The 19709-nt window shown below is 42.5% G+C and overlaps 1 protein-coding gene across 1 annotated transcript in view; it reads right to left on the bottom strand.

The window, feature by feature from the left end:
• The window catches only part of DYNC1LI1 (dynein cytoplasmic 1 light intermediate chain 1), a 52130-nt gene extending 33450 nt beyond the window's left edge, over nucleotides 1–18680 (bottom strand). The window contains exons 1-2 of the mRNA XM_007125247.3: nucleotides 18424–18680; nucleotides 18157–18230 (exon numbers count right to left, since the gene is read on the bottom strand). Of these exons, the coding sequence (XP_007125309.1) occupies nucleotides 18157–18230; nucleotides 18424–18569 (220 nt within the window). The 5' untranslated portion in view covers nucleotides 18570–18680. The remainder of the gene's footprint in view (nucleotides 1–18156; nucleotides 18231–18423) is intronic.
• Nucleotides 18681–19709: the final 1029 nt, after the last annotated feature.

The raw sequence follows: 19709 nt of genomic DNA, 5'->3' as shown, positions 1-19709 counted from the left end.
AGCCTGCGCGTCCAGAGCCTGTGCTCCGCAACGGGAGAGGCTGCAGCAGAGGGAGGCCCGCATACCACAAAAAAAAAAAAAAAAAAAAAAAGTCTTAAGCCTCAATTATAATGACCATTTTCTGCTGCTGTCACTTTTTTTTTTTTTTACACCTAAATGAACTCTGACATGATCTGTCTTGATGGCAAATGCAGACATCTGAAAACAGATTTCCTAAAAGGTCTAAAAAGGCCAATGAAGACATACTCTGTAAACAAAATCTCATTTGTTACCTACTATTTCCAGAAATCTCATCTGAGGTATTTACAAAGATAGTCTTGTTCTAGGGTTATACACATCTTCCAACCACATTATTTCTTAGACTGCTTTTTCTCTCTGTCTTAATCCATCGGCCTCCCAGTTCTCTTCTCTCACTATATAAACATACCACTCAAAAGTGAACATTCACCAAGTTCATACCACGCTGTAATCCATTCCACACCCTGCAGCTGAGTGATCTTACTGAAACAATCATGCCACTCTCCCTCTTAAGACCCAGAAAGGGATTCTAGTTAATGATATTCATGCTGAAGTATTTAAAGGGAAATATACCAACATCTGCAATTTACTTTGAAATGCATTTTTTTTCATAGTTGCATGGTGGGACACATATGATTAAGGCAAAAATATAGTTAAATGTTAATGGAAGAATCTGGGTTTGGGTATATGAATATTAACTGTAAAATTCCTTCAACTTTTCCGTATGTTTGGAATTTTCATAAAATGTCAGAAAAAAAACCCTAAAGGTCTTCCTGCTGTTCTCGCAGTAAAGGGCAAACTGTAAAGGTCAATGTCCCTTGCAAAGGCCCCCTCACCTTTCCTGCCCATCTCTCACCATGTCCCACCACCTGCAAGCTAGGCTCCAGCCATTCACAACTTCTTCCAGTACAGCAGAGAGGCCTTGCTCTCTCAACTCTAAATCTTCGCACACGCTTTCACTTCTTTCTGGAACATTCTTCCCCTCCTCTCACTGCACCTGGGAGAACCCTACCTTATCCTTCCTGTCTCAGTTTAGTCTCCTCTAAGAAGCTTTCTCTTACTCCAGAAGTCCGGTTAAGCACCCTCCTTTCTACTTCCACAACATACCACACACTTCATATACTTCACTGTAGTGTCAGCTTTTTTGTGTGTTTCCTTCAGTGTGTCACGTCTGTCCCCTTCTTTCAACAAATATTCTCTGGGCAAGTTATCTTAACAGTAAGCAAGATATAAAGTCCTTGCTTTTAAGATGCTTACAGGAAAGAAATTATCCCATTCTTAATGGGTACTTGCTTGCTTGCTCGCCAAAACCAGAAACCGTATCTTAGTCTCTTTGGGCTGCTATAACAAAAACACCATAGGCTGGGTGGCTTTAAACAGCAGACATGTATTTCTAACAGTTCTGGAGGCTGGGAAGTCCAAAATCAAAGTGCTGGCAGGTTTGGTCTCTAGTAAGGGCTGGCTTCCTGGGTCAGGGACAGTTTTCTCACGGTGTCCTCACATGGCAGAAAGGGTGAGAGAGCTCTCTGGCATCTCTTTTGTAAGGGCCCTAACCCCATTCATGAGGGCTCCACCTTCATGACCTAATCATCTGCCAAAGACCCCACCTCCTAATGCCATCATATTGGAGGTTAGAATTTCAACATGAATTTGAGGGGACTCATTCACTCTATAACACCCGTCCTATACACAGAAGATCCTTTACCAACATTCTTATTTCTTAATAACAACCACATGGAGTCTCTGTTTTCATAACTATACCTCATCTGTCATTGCTTATCCTGGGCCTTTACCACAATCTACTATAATAATTCATCACTCATATCTATAAAATTCAAGCGGCTCCCTCTCATCAATAACAGCATAAAACATACCTCCTTCACTAAACTTAGGAAAACTTTCTAGTCACTGTACCAAGTTCAGTATTCAGCTGCCTTGCCACAGCCAAGCTGAATTAAGTTTGAAGATACTAAAAAGTCTGTCATGAACCTTCTCTTTATTCTATTATACAATTAGAAGGATCAAAAAATGTTAAAATTCAGGATGCCTATGTTTGGAATCGATGGACATTTAAAAATCATCTTTAATGGCCTAACCATTCAATAAACAAAAGCCATTAAATTCCAAGTCATTTTTGGAAAACAAAACACAGAGTCTAATAGTATGAGTAAAATAAAGTAAAAATTACATACATACTTCATTCTATCCAATTAATATACCTTTAGAGTGGCAAGTAGGGCAATGGGGCCTGTGTGGCTTCAAACAATGCTGAAAGAATGCACCTACGTAACATCTATGAACTTTAAGAAAGTTTTATCTTCAGTTTCTCAGCCTTCAGCTGGCAGTGAAACAGACACACCAGCATTAAGTGTGCCAGCCAAATAGTTAATGATCTGTAAACATATACTTGTACAAGTAAAGAGTTCCTGTTTAAACAGACTAAGATGAAAGCCCTTCTACAAAGCACTCTTTAGTGATTATGTTAAATTTATTCTCTAAATAGTTCATCTAAATGTGCATTTCTGTATTAGGTTTTCTTAAAGAGGGCATATTTTAAAGGTGTTTTTAAAACAAATCAGGGAATTCCCTGGTGGTACAGCAGTTAGCATGCCATGCTTTCACTGCTGATGGCCAAGGTTCAATCCCTGGTCGGGGAACTAGGATCCCACAAGCCATGGGGCACAGCAAAAAACAAAAACAAAAACAAACATACCTAGAGCTTCCAAGACAAGATGGCAGAGTAGAAAAATGTGAGCCCACTTTTTCTTACAAAAACACCAAAATCACAACTAACTGCTGAACAATCATCAACAAAAAAACGCTGGAACCTACCAAAAAGGATATCCTACATCCAAAGACAAAGAATAAGTCACAATGAGACAGTAAGAAGGGGCACAATCATGATAAAATCAAATCCCATACCCACTGGATGGGCAACCCACAAACTGAAAAATAATTATACCACAGAAGTTCTCCCACAGGAGTGAAAGTTCTGAGCCCCACGTCAGGCTCCCCAGCCTGCAGGTCTGGCAAAGGGAGGAAAAGCTCCCAGAGAATCTGGCTTTGAAGGCCATCAGGGTTTGATTGCAGCAATTCCACAGGAATGGGGGAAACAGAAACCACTCTTGGAGGGCACACACAAGGTTTCATGCATATCGGGACCCAGGTAAAAAAGCAGTGGCCTCATAAGAACCTGGACCAGACCTACCTGCTGGTATTACAGGGTCTCCTGCAGAGGCGGGGGGCAGCTGTGGCTCATTGCAGGGACAAAGACACTGGCAGCAGTAGTTCTGGGGAGTACTCAGGGGCATGAGCCCTCCTGGAGGCGGCCATTATCTCACCAAGACCTGGCCCCTCCCAACAGTCTGTAGGCTCCAGTGCTGGGATGCTTCAGGCCAAACAACCAACAGGGTGGGAACACAGCCCCACCCATCAGCAGACAGACTAATACTTAAAGTCTTCCTGAGCACACAGCTCCCCACTAATTGCACTCCCTGACACAACCCTGCACACCAGAGGGACAACACCCACCTCCGCCCTCCAGAGCAGGAGCCAGTCCCTCTGACCAGGAAGCCTCCACAAGCCTCTTAGACAGCTTCATCCACCAGGGGGGCAGAAAGCAGAAGCAAGAAGAACTACAATCCTGCAGGCTGCGGAGTGGAAACCACAATCACAGTAAGTTAGAGAAGATGAGATGGCAGAGGGAAACGTTCCAGATGAAGGAACAAGATAACACCCCAAAAGAACTAAGTGGAGATAGGCCATCTACCTGAAAAAGAATTCAGAGTAATAATAGTAAAGATGAGCCGAGATCTTGGAAAAAGAATGGAGGGATAGATCGAGAAGACACAAGAAATGTTTAACAAAGACCTAGAAGAACTAATGTTTAAACAGACTAAGATGAAAGCCCTTCTACAAAGCACTCTTTAGTGATTATGTTAAATTTATTCTCTAAATAGTTCATCTAAATGTGCATTTCTGTATTAGGTTTTCTTAAAGAGGGCATATTTTAAAGGTGTTTTTAAAACAAATCAGGGAATTCCCTGGTGGTACAGCAGTTAGCATGCCATGCTTTCACTGCTGATGGCCAAGGTTCAATCCCTGGTCGGGGAACTAGGATCCCACAAGCCATGGGGCACAGCAAAAAACAAAAACAAAAACAAACATACCTAGAGCTTCCAAGACAAGATGGCAGAGTAGAAAAATGTGAGCCCACTTTTTCTTACAAAAACACCAAAATCACAACTAACTGCTGAACAATCATCAACAAAAAAACGCTGGAACCTACCAAAAAGGATATCCTACATCCAAAGACAAAGAATAAGTCACAATGAGACAGTAAGAAGGGGCACAATCATGATAAAATCAAATCCCATACCCACTGGATGGGCAACCCACAAACTGAAAAATAATTATACCACAGAAGTTCTCCCACAGGAGTGAAAGTTCTGAGCCCCACGTCAGGCTCCCCAGCCTGCAGGTCTGGCAAAGGGAGGAAAAGCTCCCAGAGAATCTGGCTTTGAAGGCCATCAGGGTTTGATTGCAGCAATTCCACAGGAATGGGGGAAACAGAAACCACTCTTGGAGGGCACACACAAGGTTTCATGCATATCGGGACCCAGGTAAAAAAGCAGTGGCCTCATAAGAACCTGGACCAGACCTACCTGCTGGTATTACAGGGTCTCCTGCAGAGGCGGGGGGCAGCTGTGGCTCATTGCAGGGACAAAGACACTGGCAGCAGTAGTTCTGGGGAGTACTCAGGGGCATGAGCCCTCCTGGAGGCGGCCATTATCTCACCAAGACCTGGCCCCTCCCAACAGTCTGTAGGCTCCAGTGCTGGGATGCTTCAGGCCAAACAACCAACAGGGTGGGAACACAGCCCCACCCATCAGCAGACAGACTAATACTTAAAGTCTTCCTGAGCACACAGCTCCCCACTAATTGCACTCCCTGACACAACCCTGCACACCAGAGGGACAACACCCACCTCCGCCCTCCAGAGCAGGAGCCAGTCCCTCTGACCAGGAAGCCTCCACAAGCCTCTTAGACAGCTTCATCCACCAGGGGGGCAGAAAGCAGAAGCAAGAAGAACTACAATCCTGCAGGCTGCGGAGTGGAAACCACAATCACAGTAAGTTAGAGAAGATGAGATGGCAGAGGGAAACGTTCCAGATGAAGGAACAAGATAACACCCCAAAAGAACTAAGTGGAGATAGGCCATCTACCTGAAAAAGAATTCAGAGTAATAATAGTAAAGATGAGCCGAGATCTTGGAAAAAGAATGGAGGGATAGATCGAGAAGACACAAGAAATGTTTAACAAAGACCTAGAAGAACTAACGAACAAACAGAAATGAACAATAAATAACTGAAATAAAAAATACACTAGAAAGAAACATTAGTAGAATAGATGAGACAGAAGAACAGATAAGAAGACAGAATGGTGGAAATCACTGCCGCAGAACAGAATAAAGAAAAAAAGAATGAAAAAAATGAAGACAGTCTAAGAGACCTCTGTGACAACACTAAACACACCAACATTCACATTATAGGGGTCCCAGAAGGAGAAGAGAGAGAGAAAGGACCTGAGAAAACATCTGAAGAGATAATCGCTGAAAATTTTCCTAACATGGGAAAGGAAACAGTCACCCAAGTCCAGGAAGCACAGAGTCCCAGGCAGGATAAACCCAAGGTGGAACATGCTGAGACACGTAGCAATCAAACTGACAAAAATTAAAGACAAAGAAAAAATATTAAAAGTAATAAATAATATACAAGGCAATTCCCATAAGGTTATCAGCTGATTTCTCAGCAAAAACTCCACAGGCCAGAAGGGAGTGGCATAATATATTGAAAGCGATGAAAGGGAAGAACCTACAACCAAGAATACTCAGCAAGGTTCTCATTCAGATTTGACAAGCAAAAGCTAAGAAAATTCAGCATTTCCTCTAAGATCAGGAACAAGACAAGGATGTCCACTCTCACCACTTTTATACAACATAGTTTTGTAAGTCCTAGCCACGGCAATCAGAGAAGAAAAAGAAATAAAAGGAATCCAAATTGGAAAAGAAGTGAAACTGTCACTGTTTGCCGATGACATGATACTATACATATAAAATCCTAAAGATGCTACCAGATGGCACAGTGGTTGAGAGTCTGCCTGCCGATGCAGGGGACACGGGTTGGTGCCCTGGTCCGGGAGGATCCCACATGCCGCAGAGCGGCTGGGCCCGTGAGCCATGGCCGCTGAGCCTGCGCGTCCGGAGCCTGTGCTCCGCAACAGGAGAGGCCACAACAGTGAGAGGCTCATGTACTGCAAAAAAAAAAAAAAAAAAAAAAAAAAAGATGCTACCAGAAAACTACTAGAGCTCATCAATGAATTCGGTAAATTTTCAGGATACAAAATAAATACACAGAAATCTATCACATTTCTATACACTAACAACGAAAGACCAGAAAGAGAAATTAAAGGATCAATCCTATTTACCTCTACATCAAAAAGAATAAAACACCTAGGAATAAACCTACATAAGGAGGCAAAAGACCTGTACTTGGAAAACTAAGACACTGATGAAAGAAATCGAAGATGACACAAACAGATGCAAAGATATGATATACCATGTTCTTGTATTGAAAGGATCAATACTGTCAAAATGACTATACTACCCAAGGCAATCTACAGATTCAGTGCAATCCCTATCAAATTACCAAAGGCATTTTTCACAGAACTAGAACAAAAAAATTTTTAATTTGTATGGAGACACAAAAGACCCCAAACAGCCAAAGCAATCTTGATAAAGAAAAACAGCTGGATGAATCAGGCTCCCTGACTTAGACTATACTACAAAGCTACAGTCATCAAAACAGTTTGATACTGGCACAAAAACGGAAATATAGATCAATGGAACAGGATAGACAGCCCAGAAATAAACCCACACACCTATGGTCAATTAATCTACAACAAAGGAGGCAAGACTATACAGTAGAGAAAAGACAGTCTCTTGAATAAGTGGTGCTGAGAAAACTGAACAGCTATCTGTAAAAGAATGAAATTAGAATATCCTTTAACACCATACACACAAAAAAACCCAAAATGGATTAAAGAGCTACATGTAAGACCTGACACTATAAAACTCTTAGAGGAAAACATAGGAAAAACACTCTGACATAAATCGCAGCAATATCTTTTTCGATCCATTTCCTAGAGTAATAGAAATAAAAACAAAAATAAACAGATGGGACCTAATTAAACTCAAAAGCTTTTGCACAGCAAAGGAAACCATAAACAAAATGAAAAGACAACCCACAGAATGGGAGAAAATATTTGCAAATGATGCAAGGGATTAATCTCCAAAATCTACAAACAGCTCATGCAGCTCGATATCAAAGAAGCAACCCAATCAAAAAATGGGCAGAAGACCTAAATAGACATTTCTCCAAAGAAGACATACAGATGGCCAAGAGGCACATGGAAAGATGTTCAACATAGCTAATTATTAGAGAAACGCAAATCGAAACTACAACGAGGGACTTCCCTGGTGGCACAGTGGTTAAGAATCCGCCTGCCAATGCAGGGGACATGGGTTTGAGCCCTGGTCCAGGAAGATCCCACATGCCGTGGAGCAACTAAGCCCACGTGCCACAACTACTGAGCCTGCGATCTGGAGCCTGTGAGCCACAACTACTGAGCCCATATGACACAACTACTGAAGCCCACACACCTAGAACCTGTGCTCTGCAATAAGAGAAGCCACCACAATGAGAAGCCCGCACACTGCAACGAAGTGTAGCCCCCGCTCGCCACAATTAGAGAAAAGCCCACGCGCAGCAACGAAGACCCAATGCAGCCAAAGGGGGAAAAAAAAATGCAATGACATATCACTTTACACCACTCAGAATGGCCATCATCAAAAAGTCTACAAACAATAAATGCTGGAGAGGGTGTGGAGAAAAGGGAACTCCCTTACGCTGTTGGGAATGTAAATTGGTACAGTCACTATGGAGAACAGTATGGAGGTTCCTTAAAAAACTAAGAATAGAGCTACCATATGATCCAGCAATCCCACTCCTGGGTATATATCCAGAGAAGACCAAGGTTCAAAAGGATACATGCACCCCAATGTTCATTGCAGCGCTGTTTACAATACCCAGGACATGGAAGCAACCTAAATGTCCATCAACAGAGGAATGGATAAAAAAGATGTAGTACATATATACAATGGAATATTACTCAGCCATTAAAAAGAATGAAATAATGCCATTTGCTGCAACATGGACAGAACTGGAGATGATCATACTAAGTGAAGTAAGTCAAACAGATCAAGACAAATATCATATGATATCACTTATATGCAGAATCTATAAAAATGATACAGTGGGGCTTCCCTGGTGGCACAGTGGTTAAGAATCTGCCTGCCAATGCAGGGGACACAGGTTTGAGCCCTGGTCCGGGAAGATCCCACATGCTGCAGAGCAACTAAGCCCACACGCTGCAACTACTGAGCCTGCGCTCTAGAGCCTGCGAGCCACAACTACTGAAGCACCTACAGCCCGTGCTCCACAACAAGAGAAGCCACTACAATGAGAAGCCCACACACCGCAAAGAAGAGTGGCCCCTGCTCCCCACAACTAGAGAGAACCTGCGCGCAGCAAAGAAGAACAATGCAGCCATAAATTAATTAATTAATTAATTTTAAAATGATACAAATGAACTTACTTACAAAACAGAAACAGACTCACAGAATGAAACAAACTTATGGTTACCAAAGGGGAAAGGCAGGCGGGCGGGTGGTGGTGGGCGGGGGGTGGGGGGTGGGGGGTGGAGATAAATTGGGAGTTTGGGATTGACATGTACACACAACTATTTTTAAAATAGATAACCAACAAGGACCTACTGTACAGCACAGGGAACTCTGCTCAATATTCTATAATAATCTAAATGAGAAAAGAATAGATACATGTATATGCATAACTGATTCATTTTGCTGTACACCTGAAACTAACACAACATTGTAAATCAACTATACCCCAACATAAAATAAAAATTTTAAAAAACCGTAACTTTTCATTAGATCAAATTCTATTATAATAAAGTTACTTTCATGTCCTCATCCAGGCACTGGGCAACTTTTTCTGTAAGGGACTAGACAGCAATATTGTAGGCTTTGCAGGTCACATAAGGTCTCTGTCACATATTTATCTTTAGTTCCCCCCCTCCAACTCTTTAAAAATGTAAAAAACAAACAAACCCCATTCTTAGCTTGCTGCCCATACTAAAACAGTCTATAGGCCAAACCCTGTCCTAGTGGATGGACCAAAAGGAGGAAAGATTTGTTGATCCAATTACAGTGAAATTCTCCATAGCAAATAAGCCTGTATTTCAAATTATTTGTCTGAACCCTATTCAAATAAGTCACTCTCTGTGAGTGAACCAAGTACAGGATCCAAGCACTTAAAAGAACTTCGGTTTTACCATAAAGCAGTAACAGCCATCAACTCTCACTTCGCAGCTCAAATTAGAAAACCAAACTGATTACAAAAGAAAAACTCCACACCAAGTCACCAAAACGGTATAGAGGTAAAGGTGTGCTCATGATATTGTTTTATGTCCTCAAAAGATCTAATCCAACAATATGATGTACTGTCCATAAACTTTATAATGATAATTTAATTAATGAATTAAATATGTGAAGATCTAGGAGATGTGATTTCCAACTATAACATTGTCACCATTAGATGTGTGAACCCAGACAAGTCAGGTATTTCCATTTGCTCCCTGTCTTCTAAACAGAGGGGGGGGTAAATCCAGACAATCTCTAAACTGATGGATTTAAAATTATTTGACTGTTACAATTCATACCTCCTTGATCAGTGATACACTAGAAAAAAAATTTTTTATAAGACATCAACAGTGTTTTAAAAAGATAACATAAAAACCTGAATCATGAAAATGAGCAGTCAGAACACTAAGTACACACAATACGTTAGCAACAGCTATCTTGAACACTTCCCATGTATGCCACTGTTTGAAGTGTTTTACAAACATTACCTCATACAATCCTCACGATAATCCTAAAAGGCAAACAGTATAATCTGAAAGATTAAGCAATTTGCTAAAGAAGGGTCAGGATTTAAACCCAGCAATGCTGCTCCACACTATTATCACTGTCATTGATCGGGAACAGCTTCCAGTCTTCTCCCCCCAGCTCAAGACAGACAGGGATGACAAAAGGTAAAAGTAAGCAGCACTCTGCCTCCCTTTCCTCCCAGTTTCCTTTCCTGCTATTGTGGAAAGCTGAAGCACTGTACTCTTCTTGCTCAGCACAGGTTTGTGTGCCTGATGCCTGCTCTCTATGCAGACCTTTGATTCACACTTCCACACTTCTGTAGGAAACTTTATGGTCCACAGCATCATGACAGAGAGAATTCTAACCTGCCATATTCCTTCTTTATCCAAGTAAGATACCAACATTGTAAAATTAACATTTTTGATTTGGCTTTGTATGATATAAAATAAATCATCCTATTTTACCTGAAAGCCCTGGTGACAAGAGCCATGAGGAGTCATCACTGGAGGTACTTTTGGGCTTGGACCTTCTGCATGGCCTTCCATAAATTATCTGATGACTCAGATAGGGTGGGGGGTTTTAATCTGCTGTCTATCTCACAAAGAGCATCTCCTCCCTTTCCTCAGCCGGCAAGAGCAGGGAGAAACTTAACCAGCTGTAGCATCTGCACCCGGTGACTCAAGACTACCTCCCTCCAATACGTCAAGGAGTGCACATACAGTGGAAAGTTAGACAAACCCAACCCTAAATCCTAGCTCAGCTGTGTAACCTGGGGTTCAAAGCCCTCTTCTCCAAAACAGTGAACATGCTACACAGTAAAGCACCTAGCAGAACACTCAAGTAACAAGCATAATATATGATACTCCCACCGCATCAGTTGGCCAAAGCCCTACCTTTGAATATCATCATTCAGCAATCCACATCACATTAAAAAATAGAACTTATCCCTTTATCATTTCTCTCACTCTTGCAGCCTGACTAGACATGAACTGAAAACCACTGAGTTTAATTCAATAAACATTCACCAAGGCCAACAAGTGCTGATCCCAATGGTTATTAACAGTTCCTATGCTCCAGAAGGTCAAAGTCACACTAATGCAATAGTTCTTAATTAACAAACATGATATATATTTTACAATAAAATTGCCTTTAAATTAACATGCCAATTTTTAACCTACCTACCAGATAGGCAAAGATTAAAATGAATAATCCTTGGTGTCAGCAAGTGCTAGACAAATAATACTTTCACATACTGATGGTGGGAATGTAGAATGGTACAGCTTTCCAAAAATACTGTTTAGTAATATACAAAAAGACAAAATATATATACTTTTTTTTTTTTTTTTTGTGGTATGCGGGCCTCCCTCTGCTGCGGCCTCTCCCGTTGCGGAGCACAGGCTCCGGACGCACAGGCCCAGCGGCCATGGCCCACGGGCCCAGCCGCTCCGCGGCATGTGGGATCCTCCCAGACCGGGGCGCGAACCCGGCTCCCCTGCATCGGCAGGCGGACGCGCAACCACCGCGCCACCAGGGAAGCCCAAAATATATATACTTTTTGACCCAGCTATTCAACTTACAAGAATTTATCCCAAAGATAATATTTGGCAAGTGGAAAACGGGGTATAACAATAATAATCTGTTTACCAATCTTATAATTATGATATGAGCCATATATTTTATTATATTTTATTCAGTCATTAAAAGGGAAGAAATCCATATCTACTGCCATGCAAAAAAAACCCTCTGATACATAAAGAAAAAAATCTGACTTCAAAACACAAGGTATGAGCCTATTTTGTTTAAAAAACAAATATACACATAGAAAAAATGAACATTCCTATCCTCATAAATTTCTTTTTCTCTCTGGCAAGAAACATGTATTACTTTTATAATTTAAAATAGGGAATACTAATTTTAAAAGGAAGGTATGTTACACATAATTTCTTTCAGTTCTTTTAATCCCAGGAACTATGAAAGAATCTCAGTCAGGAGGCTGTAATTTGCCCACAGTCCCACAGCTTCTAATGGTAGGAAGGGCTGACTCCCACACCTGGGGGCCTCTAGTTAAGGACTCTTCCACTCCTGAGCGCCCCGGGCCTTTTCACCAGGTTTTTAGCTACAGCAACACGTTCCCTTAGTCCTGCAGTGTCCTCCTCCCCACCCTACTTAGCAAAATTTTACTCAGATACCACCTTTTCTATAAAAACTTATGTAAGCTATTTAGCAATTATTTCAGACTGATGTTTGATTTTTTTTTACTATATACTTTGAGTCTTTCCCCACAGAAGGTTATAAGCTCCTGGAGTGCAGGGACCTAGTGAGCCCCGTTTCCTCCAGATGACCCAGCAGAGCATTTTATGTACAGCACGTTCTAATAAATGCTTGATGAACAAATAAATAAAGAGGTTACCTGTGAAGTCTAACAGCCACTGCCCTGACTTTACAAATAAGGCCCCAAAATGTTAGTCCATGGTCACTCAATAGTAACAGTCCCATGCTGAACTTGGGTCTTTTCTTTTTCCTAACTCAAAGCTCCTGTGGGTTTTGCATTTTCAAAGTACTTTTGCTGACCTTCTCTCACATGGACTTCACACCAGCTGACTTACCACTGTATTGGCCGACATCTGTAGTTCTTCCAGCTCTGTTTTCTGTTTTTGACAGCAGCACTAAGGGGAAATATATGAACCACTCCTGACATTTCTTAAACCTGCGTTGAAACTATACCTCTAGCTGGAATAAAGTAAAAGCTGGTCATCAATCATCCAACGTTTATTTACTGAGCACCTATTAGGGGCCAAACATCATATTCCATTAACCAGAAACCTCTTTTAACTGGTACCTATGCTTACTGATAAAATTGATGCCCGTAATAGCCTAAAGCAGGGGTCTACAAACAAGCCCACAGGCCAAATCTGGTCTGCTGCCTGTTTTTGTAAATAAAATTTTACTAAATAATGCCTCACCCATCCACTTATGGATTATCTATGGCTCTTTGGGGGCTACAAGGGCAGAGTTGAGTAGTTACAACACAGACCATTATGGCTCACAGAGCCTGGATTATTTACTATTTGGCCTTAATAGATTGCTGACCATCATAAAATATCAATATGCCATTGGACTATCAAAAACATTTAATATTTTTAGCAGTAGTAACACATAACAGGCAATAGTTTCCTTAATCCTTTGAAAATTACCAGTCCAGTATCATATATGTGGTAACACTATTCCTTGCCTCACATTCCCATAACCAATCATGCCAGAAAACAGCATCAACTGATAAAAATCTGTGTTTCCCACAAGTCATATAACCTTGGGGATCTTTAATCCCAGCTTCTCCCAAAATTAAGTTTCTGACTGAACAAGCTCATTATTTTTAGAGTAAGTCCTCACACAGAAAACCATTCACTTCCTTGACAAGTTACTTCTCTGAACAGATCTCTAGTCCAGTGTGTATCTTGAGGTTTCCGACTTGCAATAATTCAAACATAATAGAAACTAGTTTTACTCCTGATGATGCTCAGTATTTTGTGGGGCTTTTTTTGGCTGCACACTATCCTGAATTATCACCTTCATGGAAAACTGCAGACTCGAGATTTCTTCCCTGAGTGGAATCAAACAGCCCACGTATACAAAGAAGTACTTTACTAATTTAAACCCAATTGCAATATGTTCTCAAAACATTTCTTTAAAAATATACAATTCACAAGCTTTACAATTAGAAATAATTACAGAATGTCAGAAGAGATAAGACTTGAGATGACTAAATCCAAATATCTTAATTTACAGATGAGAAAAATGAGGCTGACATGATTTACCAAAGGGCCAACTAGTTTTCATAAATTCATGCTGGCCTTAAATCATGAAGTTATACTGATGTCTCATCTATAAGCCAGGCACTGTGCTGGGGTCCAGGGCTACGTATGTATCTTCACAGACAATGAATTATTTAATCTTTATCAGTGAGATTTTTTTGCAGTGAGACAGATTACATCACGAGAATCAGATAAAATTCCTTAATAACTGCTAAACATCTTTCTGCTTTTCCTACAAAGCTAGCTCTCTTCCTGTAGAGAGACAGTCCAGTGGAGCCAGGCTGCACAATTCAGAATCCTGATGTTGCCCCTTTTCTGGCTATGTAACCTCACAGCACTTTACTTAACAGCTCTGTGTTTGTTTCCTGATCTTTAAGGGGATAATCACGGTATGTAAACAATCCTTATGTGGCTGGTACAGGTTAGTGCTCTATAAATTTTAAGTATCGCTGTTGTTATTTTCCTTAGGTAGTTTTCTTATCAAAACATGGTTAAGTAACCAAGTTATGGAGAAAGTGTCCTCAAAAACAGCTATTGAAATACATATAATTACAATCACTGTAGTAAAGTTTGATTAAATATAAAGGGTAAAGAGGAAAAAACAGTTCTTAAAAGGACCATTTATAAGTTAAATCCTACTTAAAATACATGCACAAGAAATTTTGCCTTTTAGGGACTTCCCTGGTGGTCCAGTGGTTACAAATCCACCTTCCAATGCAGGGGACGGGACGCAGGTTCGATCCCTGGTCGGAACTAAGATCCCACATGCAGTGGGGCAACTAAGCCAGCGCTCCACAACTACTGAGCCCACGCACTCCAGAGCCCACAAGCCCTTGCGCCACAGCGAAAGACGCTACGTGCAACAACTAAGACCCAACGCAGCCAAATGAATAAATAAATTTTTTTTAAAGTTATTCCTTTTAATATTAAGAACAAACAAGTTCATTCTCAAAATCTTTCATGAAACAATGGTTAAATGCTAATGCCATAGTGTTTCTGGGTTTCCCTAGGGGTCAGGCCCAGGTAAATGACTGCTTCAACACAAATGCCATGGCAACAGACATGTCCCTCATTAAGCTACATTCGAGAATCCAACAAATATTTGGATTTTACTTTAAAATAATCATTAGTACTTTTACTCAAAGATGGCCTTTTAAAAAAGTTATGCAGTAGGAAGAGTATGTGCACTTCCTCCCTTGAAGGAACTTCTATCAAGTTGGAAAACCAGGCCAGGGTCACAGAAGGCAGGGTCTTTACAGCTGTGTGACCTCGGAAAACTCACTGAACAGGTCTCTAAGATTCAGTACCTCATCTATAATTGGTGTTAACATCTATCTCCCAGGTTTTGGGTGGGGTGGGGAAAGGGGGACAGAGGAGGCAAACTAAGATTCATATGAAAATGCTTTGAGGATGGCTTACACACATGCACACATTGCTAGTTCTGACCCCTTTCACCCACAGGTAGTGGGAGGGGAGGCCGTGTAGCAAGGTAAAGTTAAACTGCAATTTGTGTTTGGGGTACTCAAGCCTTGATCAATGTTCCTATTCTATACAGTTGCTGGAAATGTAAAACCTTGTTATAGTCTCAGATTTGGTTTTTTAAATATGAGACTCCAGAGATCACCGTAATTCATGAAAGACATATCAGGGCCAAGCATCCTCCTGCCTAGCACCTTCAAACTCATAACAAAGAAAACCACAATCCCTATTTCTCTTTCTCCCCTCTACCAGCATAAACTGAATGCGGCCGTAATATGTGACGGTAAAATGTCTTTAAGAAATCTTTAGAGGTATTCTAGAAAATTAACCCTATTTATGTAATCAGTATAAAAATCTGTTATCAGCTTTTTCCAAAGCTGAAAAGGACTTTGATGAAAATCCCAATAGTAACAGTACTCTCAAAATTTTTTTAATTTTAAGCTTGTATAACTTGATACTAGATGGAGCTTTATGAACTACTAAGCTCATATAAGGGACTTCCCTGGTGGTCCAGTGGTTAAGACTCTGCACTTCCACTGCAAGGGGCACAGGTCTGATCCCCGGTTGGGGAATTAAGATGCTGCGTGCCGCATAGTGTGGCCAAAAAATAAAATAAATTTGAAAAAAAAAGCTTATATAAAAGGAAATTTAATCTATTCTAAGTTTGGAAGGATGGAGGTCTAGAGCCTCTAAATATATTCAGCCATAAGCACTGACCCAGTGTCAAAGGCAGATTAAAAAAAGGGTTTAAAAAAAAAAGCACGGTGCAACCTCAGTGCAAATTAGGAACGTTAAGAAATGGACAAAACTGTCATGTTTGTTTCATTAAAAACAGAGCCATGTAACTAACATCTAATGCACAGGAATAACTGGGAGGAACTTATAAAATGAAAACAAAATTCAGGAATCTTATCTTTACCAATGGCAGTATTTGAAAAGAAGTCTTATTTAACTTAGAGTATTTGAAATATAACCCACTTCAATGAGGTCACTTTGTGTTAGGTCCATTTTAGTTTAGCACTTAATCATAATTTGTTTAAACTAGTAATCTGAAAACATTTTCTGAATTTTTTTTTGCTCTTGGATCCTAATCCATCTCTGCCCTATAAATATCAGTTACGTAGGCACTAACTCAATTTTTAAAAAGAGTTCTGATAAAATATTTTCTAATCCAGTTAAGAGACTCATCACAAAAAGTCACTGTGCTGTTATCACTTCACAAACATTATCTCATTCAGTTCTCCTCATAACACTAGGAAGTAGGCATTATTATTTCTGTAACACCCATTTTAAGGAAGAAAAAATTGAGGGTCATATAAATCAAAGAACTTGCTTAAGATCATAGGACTAGTATGTGATAGAGTCATGAATGAACCCAGGTGAATCCGCAGTAGGTACTTTCAATCACATTAAAAATAAAGGTAGGGACTTCCCTGGTAGCACAATGGTAAAGAATCCGCCTGCCAATGCAGGGGACCCGGGTGCGAGCCCTGGTCCGGGAAGATCCCACATGCCGTGGAACAACTAAGCCCGTGTGCCACAACTACTGGGCCCGCGTGCCACAACTACTGAGGCCCGCGCGCCTAGAGTCCGTGCTCCGCAACAAGAGAAGCCACCGCAATGAGAAGCCCACGCACTGCAACAAAGAGTAACCCCCGCTCGCCAGAACTAGAGAAAGCCGGAGCGCAGCACCGAAGACCCAACACGGCCAAAAATATAAATAAATAAAGTGATATATATTTTTTTTAAAGTAACAATTTTTCAACTAGCTCCAGTAACTTTAAATAACGCCAAGAATCATATATTGTAGATTGTCAAGATTTCATGAAAAATAATTTGTTTCTATCTAAACATTCCCATTAAAAGCGGACCCTGACAAGTATCATTTGACTTGTTTCCCTTCCTGTTTTTAAATGAACATTAAAAAGTCTTGAGACATCAATACCAAAGTTTTAAAATTCAACGATCATCCTATAAGCTAAACTTCAAATTTTCACATCTAAAGAATATGAAGGAAATCTCTAAGTTACTTTGGAGCTAAGCCTGCAAAAATGTGAACCTGTGAATTGTTCTCCACGTCCACCCCCAGAGTCAGTAAAGAAACAAAATACATAACTTTCAGAGAGCAGAGGGAATATAGAACAATCAGGAGATTTGAGATATTAGACCATTTCTCATTATTACACCCATCAGGCCGAAGGGACTGAACGAGAAAGGTAAACGTTTACTGAACTTTACACATTTCAGAATTATAAGTGACAGTGAAAAAGACAGCTGCAACACGAGCCCACTGTACCCGTAAAAGCTGAATCAAATAATTACATTTATCACAACTACACCAGGTCTCATTTCTAGCTTCTGTAAATTATACAAAGAGCCGGCTATTAAATATTGATGGCATGCCATTTGCACTGGAGCTGTCGCGAAGAGCCTCCTGCTACCAATTTTTGTCATGAAAGAAAAAACGTCCTTATTTTCTAGGTAAACCCCAAGCCACTAGAATCTCTCAGATGGGCTATCGCATTGTCCTTCCCGGAGGAAGCTGTCAGGGCCAACCCCACACACCCAGGGGAGGAGAAACTTTCAGGGGAGGGCGGGTCCCTGCAGGTCCCGGGGCAGGGGTCCCTGTTCTCCGTCTCCCCCAGCTGTCAGCCACAGGTCGGGCGGCGGGGCGGGGCCAGCCCCGGCTGTCCGCACAAAGCGAGCCAGAGAGCGGCGGGCGGATCCAGACCCAGGCCACGCTGGGGGGCCGCGCAGGGCGAAGCAGGTGGGGGCACTTACCCAGCAGCAGCACGTTCTTCCCCGCGGGGAGCTTGGAGCGCGAACGGGTGGAGACCTCGCTGAGGATGCAGGACCTGGCGGGGAGCAAGGCGCACGCTCAGGCTGGAGCCCCTTGCGGGAGGAACGGCACCGGCCTCGCGCGCCCGGGCGGGGGCGGCCGAGAACGCGGCGGCCTGGGCCGGGCGCCGAGTTCCGGCGGGCACGCGACCCCGGGGCGTCCCCGGCCCGGGGGTGCCGGCGGGGACCGGGGAAGGGTGCGGTCCTTACCAAAGGTTCTGCCCGTCCTCGTCGTCCCCTGCCGCGGCGCCGCCGTTGCCCGAGGTTAGCTCGTTGGCCAAGGGCCCGCCCGTGTAAGTCGAGGTTAATCCCGCCGGAGAGGAACCGAAAGAGCCCACTCGCCCCACAGCCGCCATCTTGGTCGGGAACACACCGGTCCCAGCAAAGCTGAATGAGCCTGGCGGCGGCGGCGGACGCGAGAACCCGGATATGCAGCGCTCGGCGCACGGCAGCGGGGCGGGGCCTGCGGGGGTGGGGCCCAGGCACTGCAGCGTCTGACGGAGCTAGAGACGGCGAACTGCGCGTGCGCAGCAGGCCGCCGGCCGGCGAAGGGGAAATGCGCGTGCGCAGGTGGCCCGGCGGGCCGCCGTGCTGCAGCTCCAGTCTTCCTGAGCTCAGCGGGATGAAGCGCTTCCCGCCACCCCCTCCGCAGCTCTAAGCTGCAGCTGGGCGCTCTGGGGTGTGTCAGGTGCACAGTGCTCCCTCCCACTCTTCAGTCGGGTCCACAAACCCCGCAGCGGGTGTGGAATTCCTGCACTGTCATTGCCGTCCCGCCTGCTGCAGTTGGAACTGGTTGTTCTTTGTACGTAATACAAAAGAGATTCCTAATTTCATCCAGGAATCTCCTTTCACCATTGTTCTGCAGATTCTCTTTGCCTCATTCCTGTGTCGTCTTCTTTCTTATCTTAGTGGAGAACTTTCTCCATTAGTTTTATGAGAAAAAAGTGTATGGCTACATTTTTGGAGACCTGTGTATTCAATCAAGGCCCAGATGAAAACTTAATGAAGGAACTATTTACAAAGGTGTGACTGATCCGAAGAGATGCGGCTAGCAACAGCAGGAAGATTTAGGGCTGAAGGGGAATAAGGAAGGGATGTTTGCAAGAATCCAGAGAGCTGCAGCTAAAGGAAAAGTGTTGATCAGCAAGATCTGTGGCTTTGAGTAAAGGAACACAGCAGTAACCGCTCTTTCTGCCCTGTGGTATCCTGCCAGTGTCTCACATTTGCAACCCTACCAGAAGCCAGAGGGCAATCAGTGATAGTTTGCCTGGGTATAGAATTCTTAAGTGGCAAATTATCTTCCCTTAGGTTTTTCAAGGCCTTGACCCCTTGTCTGCTAGATTTTAGTGTTGTCCCTGAGAAATCCAAAGTCATTTTGACTCCTAATCCTTTGTTACGTGTTCTTTTTTTTTCCCCCTACTTGGAGACTTTTAGAACTTCCACAGATTTCCACTGACACATATACCCCCTTCCAGTGCCTGCACTGTCATAATAAT

The sequence above is a fragment of the Physeter macrocephalus genome, chromosome 18 (genome assembly GCF_002837175.3).
Source record: "Physeter macrocephalus isolate SW-GA chromosome 18, ASM283717v5, whole genome shotgun sequence".
Lineage (NCBI taxonomy): Eukaryota > Metazoa > Chordata > Mammalia > Artiodactyla > Physeteridae > Physeter > Physeter macrocephalus.
Note: the sequence above shows the minus strand (reverse complement) of the source record. Positions and strands in the feature narration are given on the sequence as shown.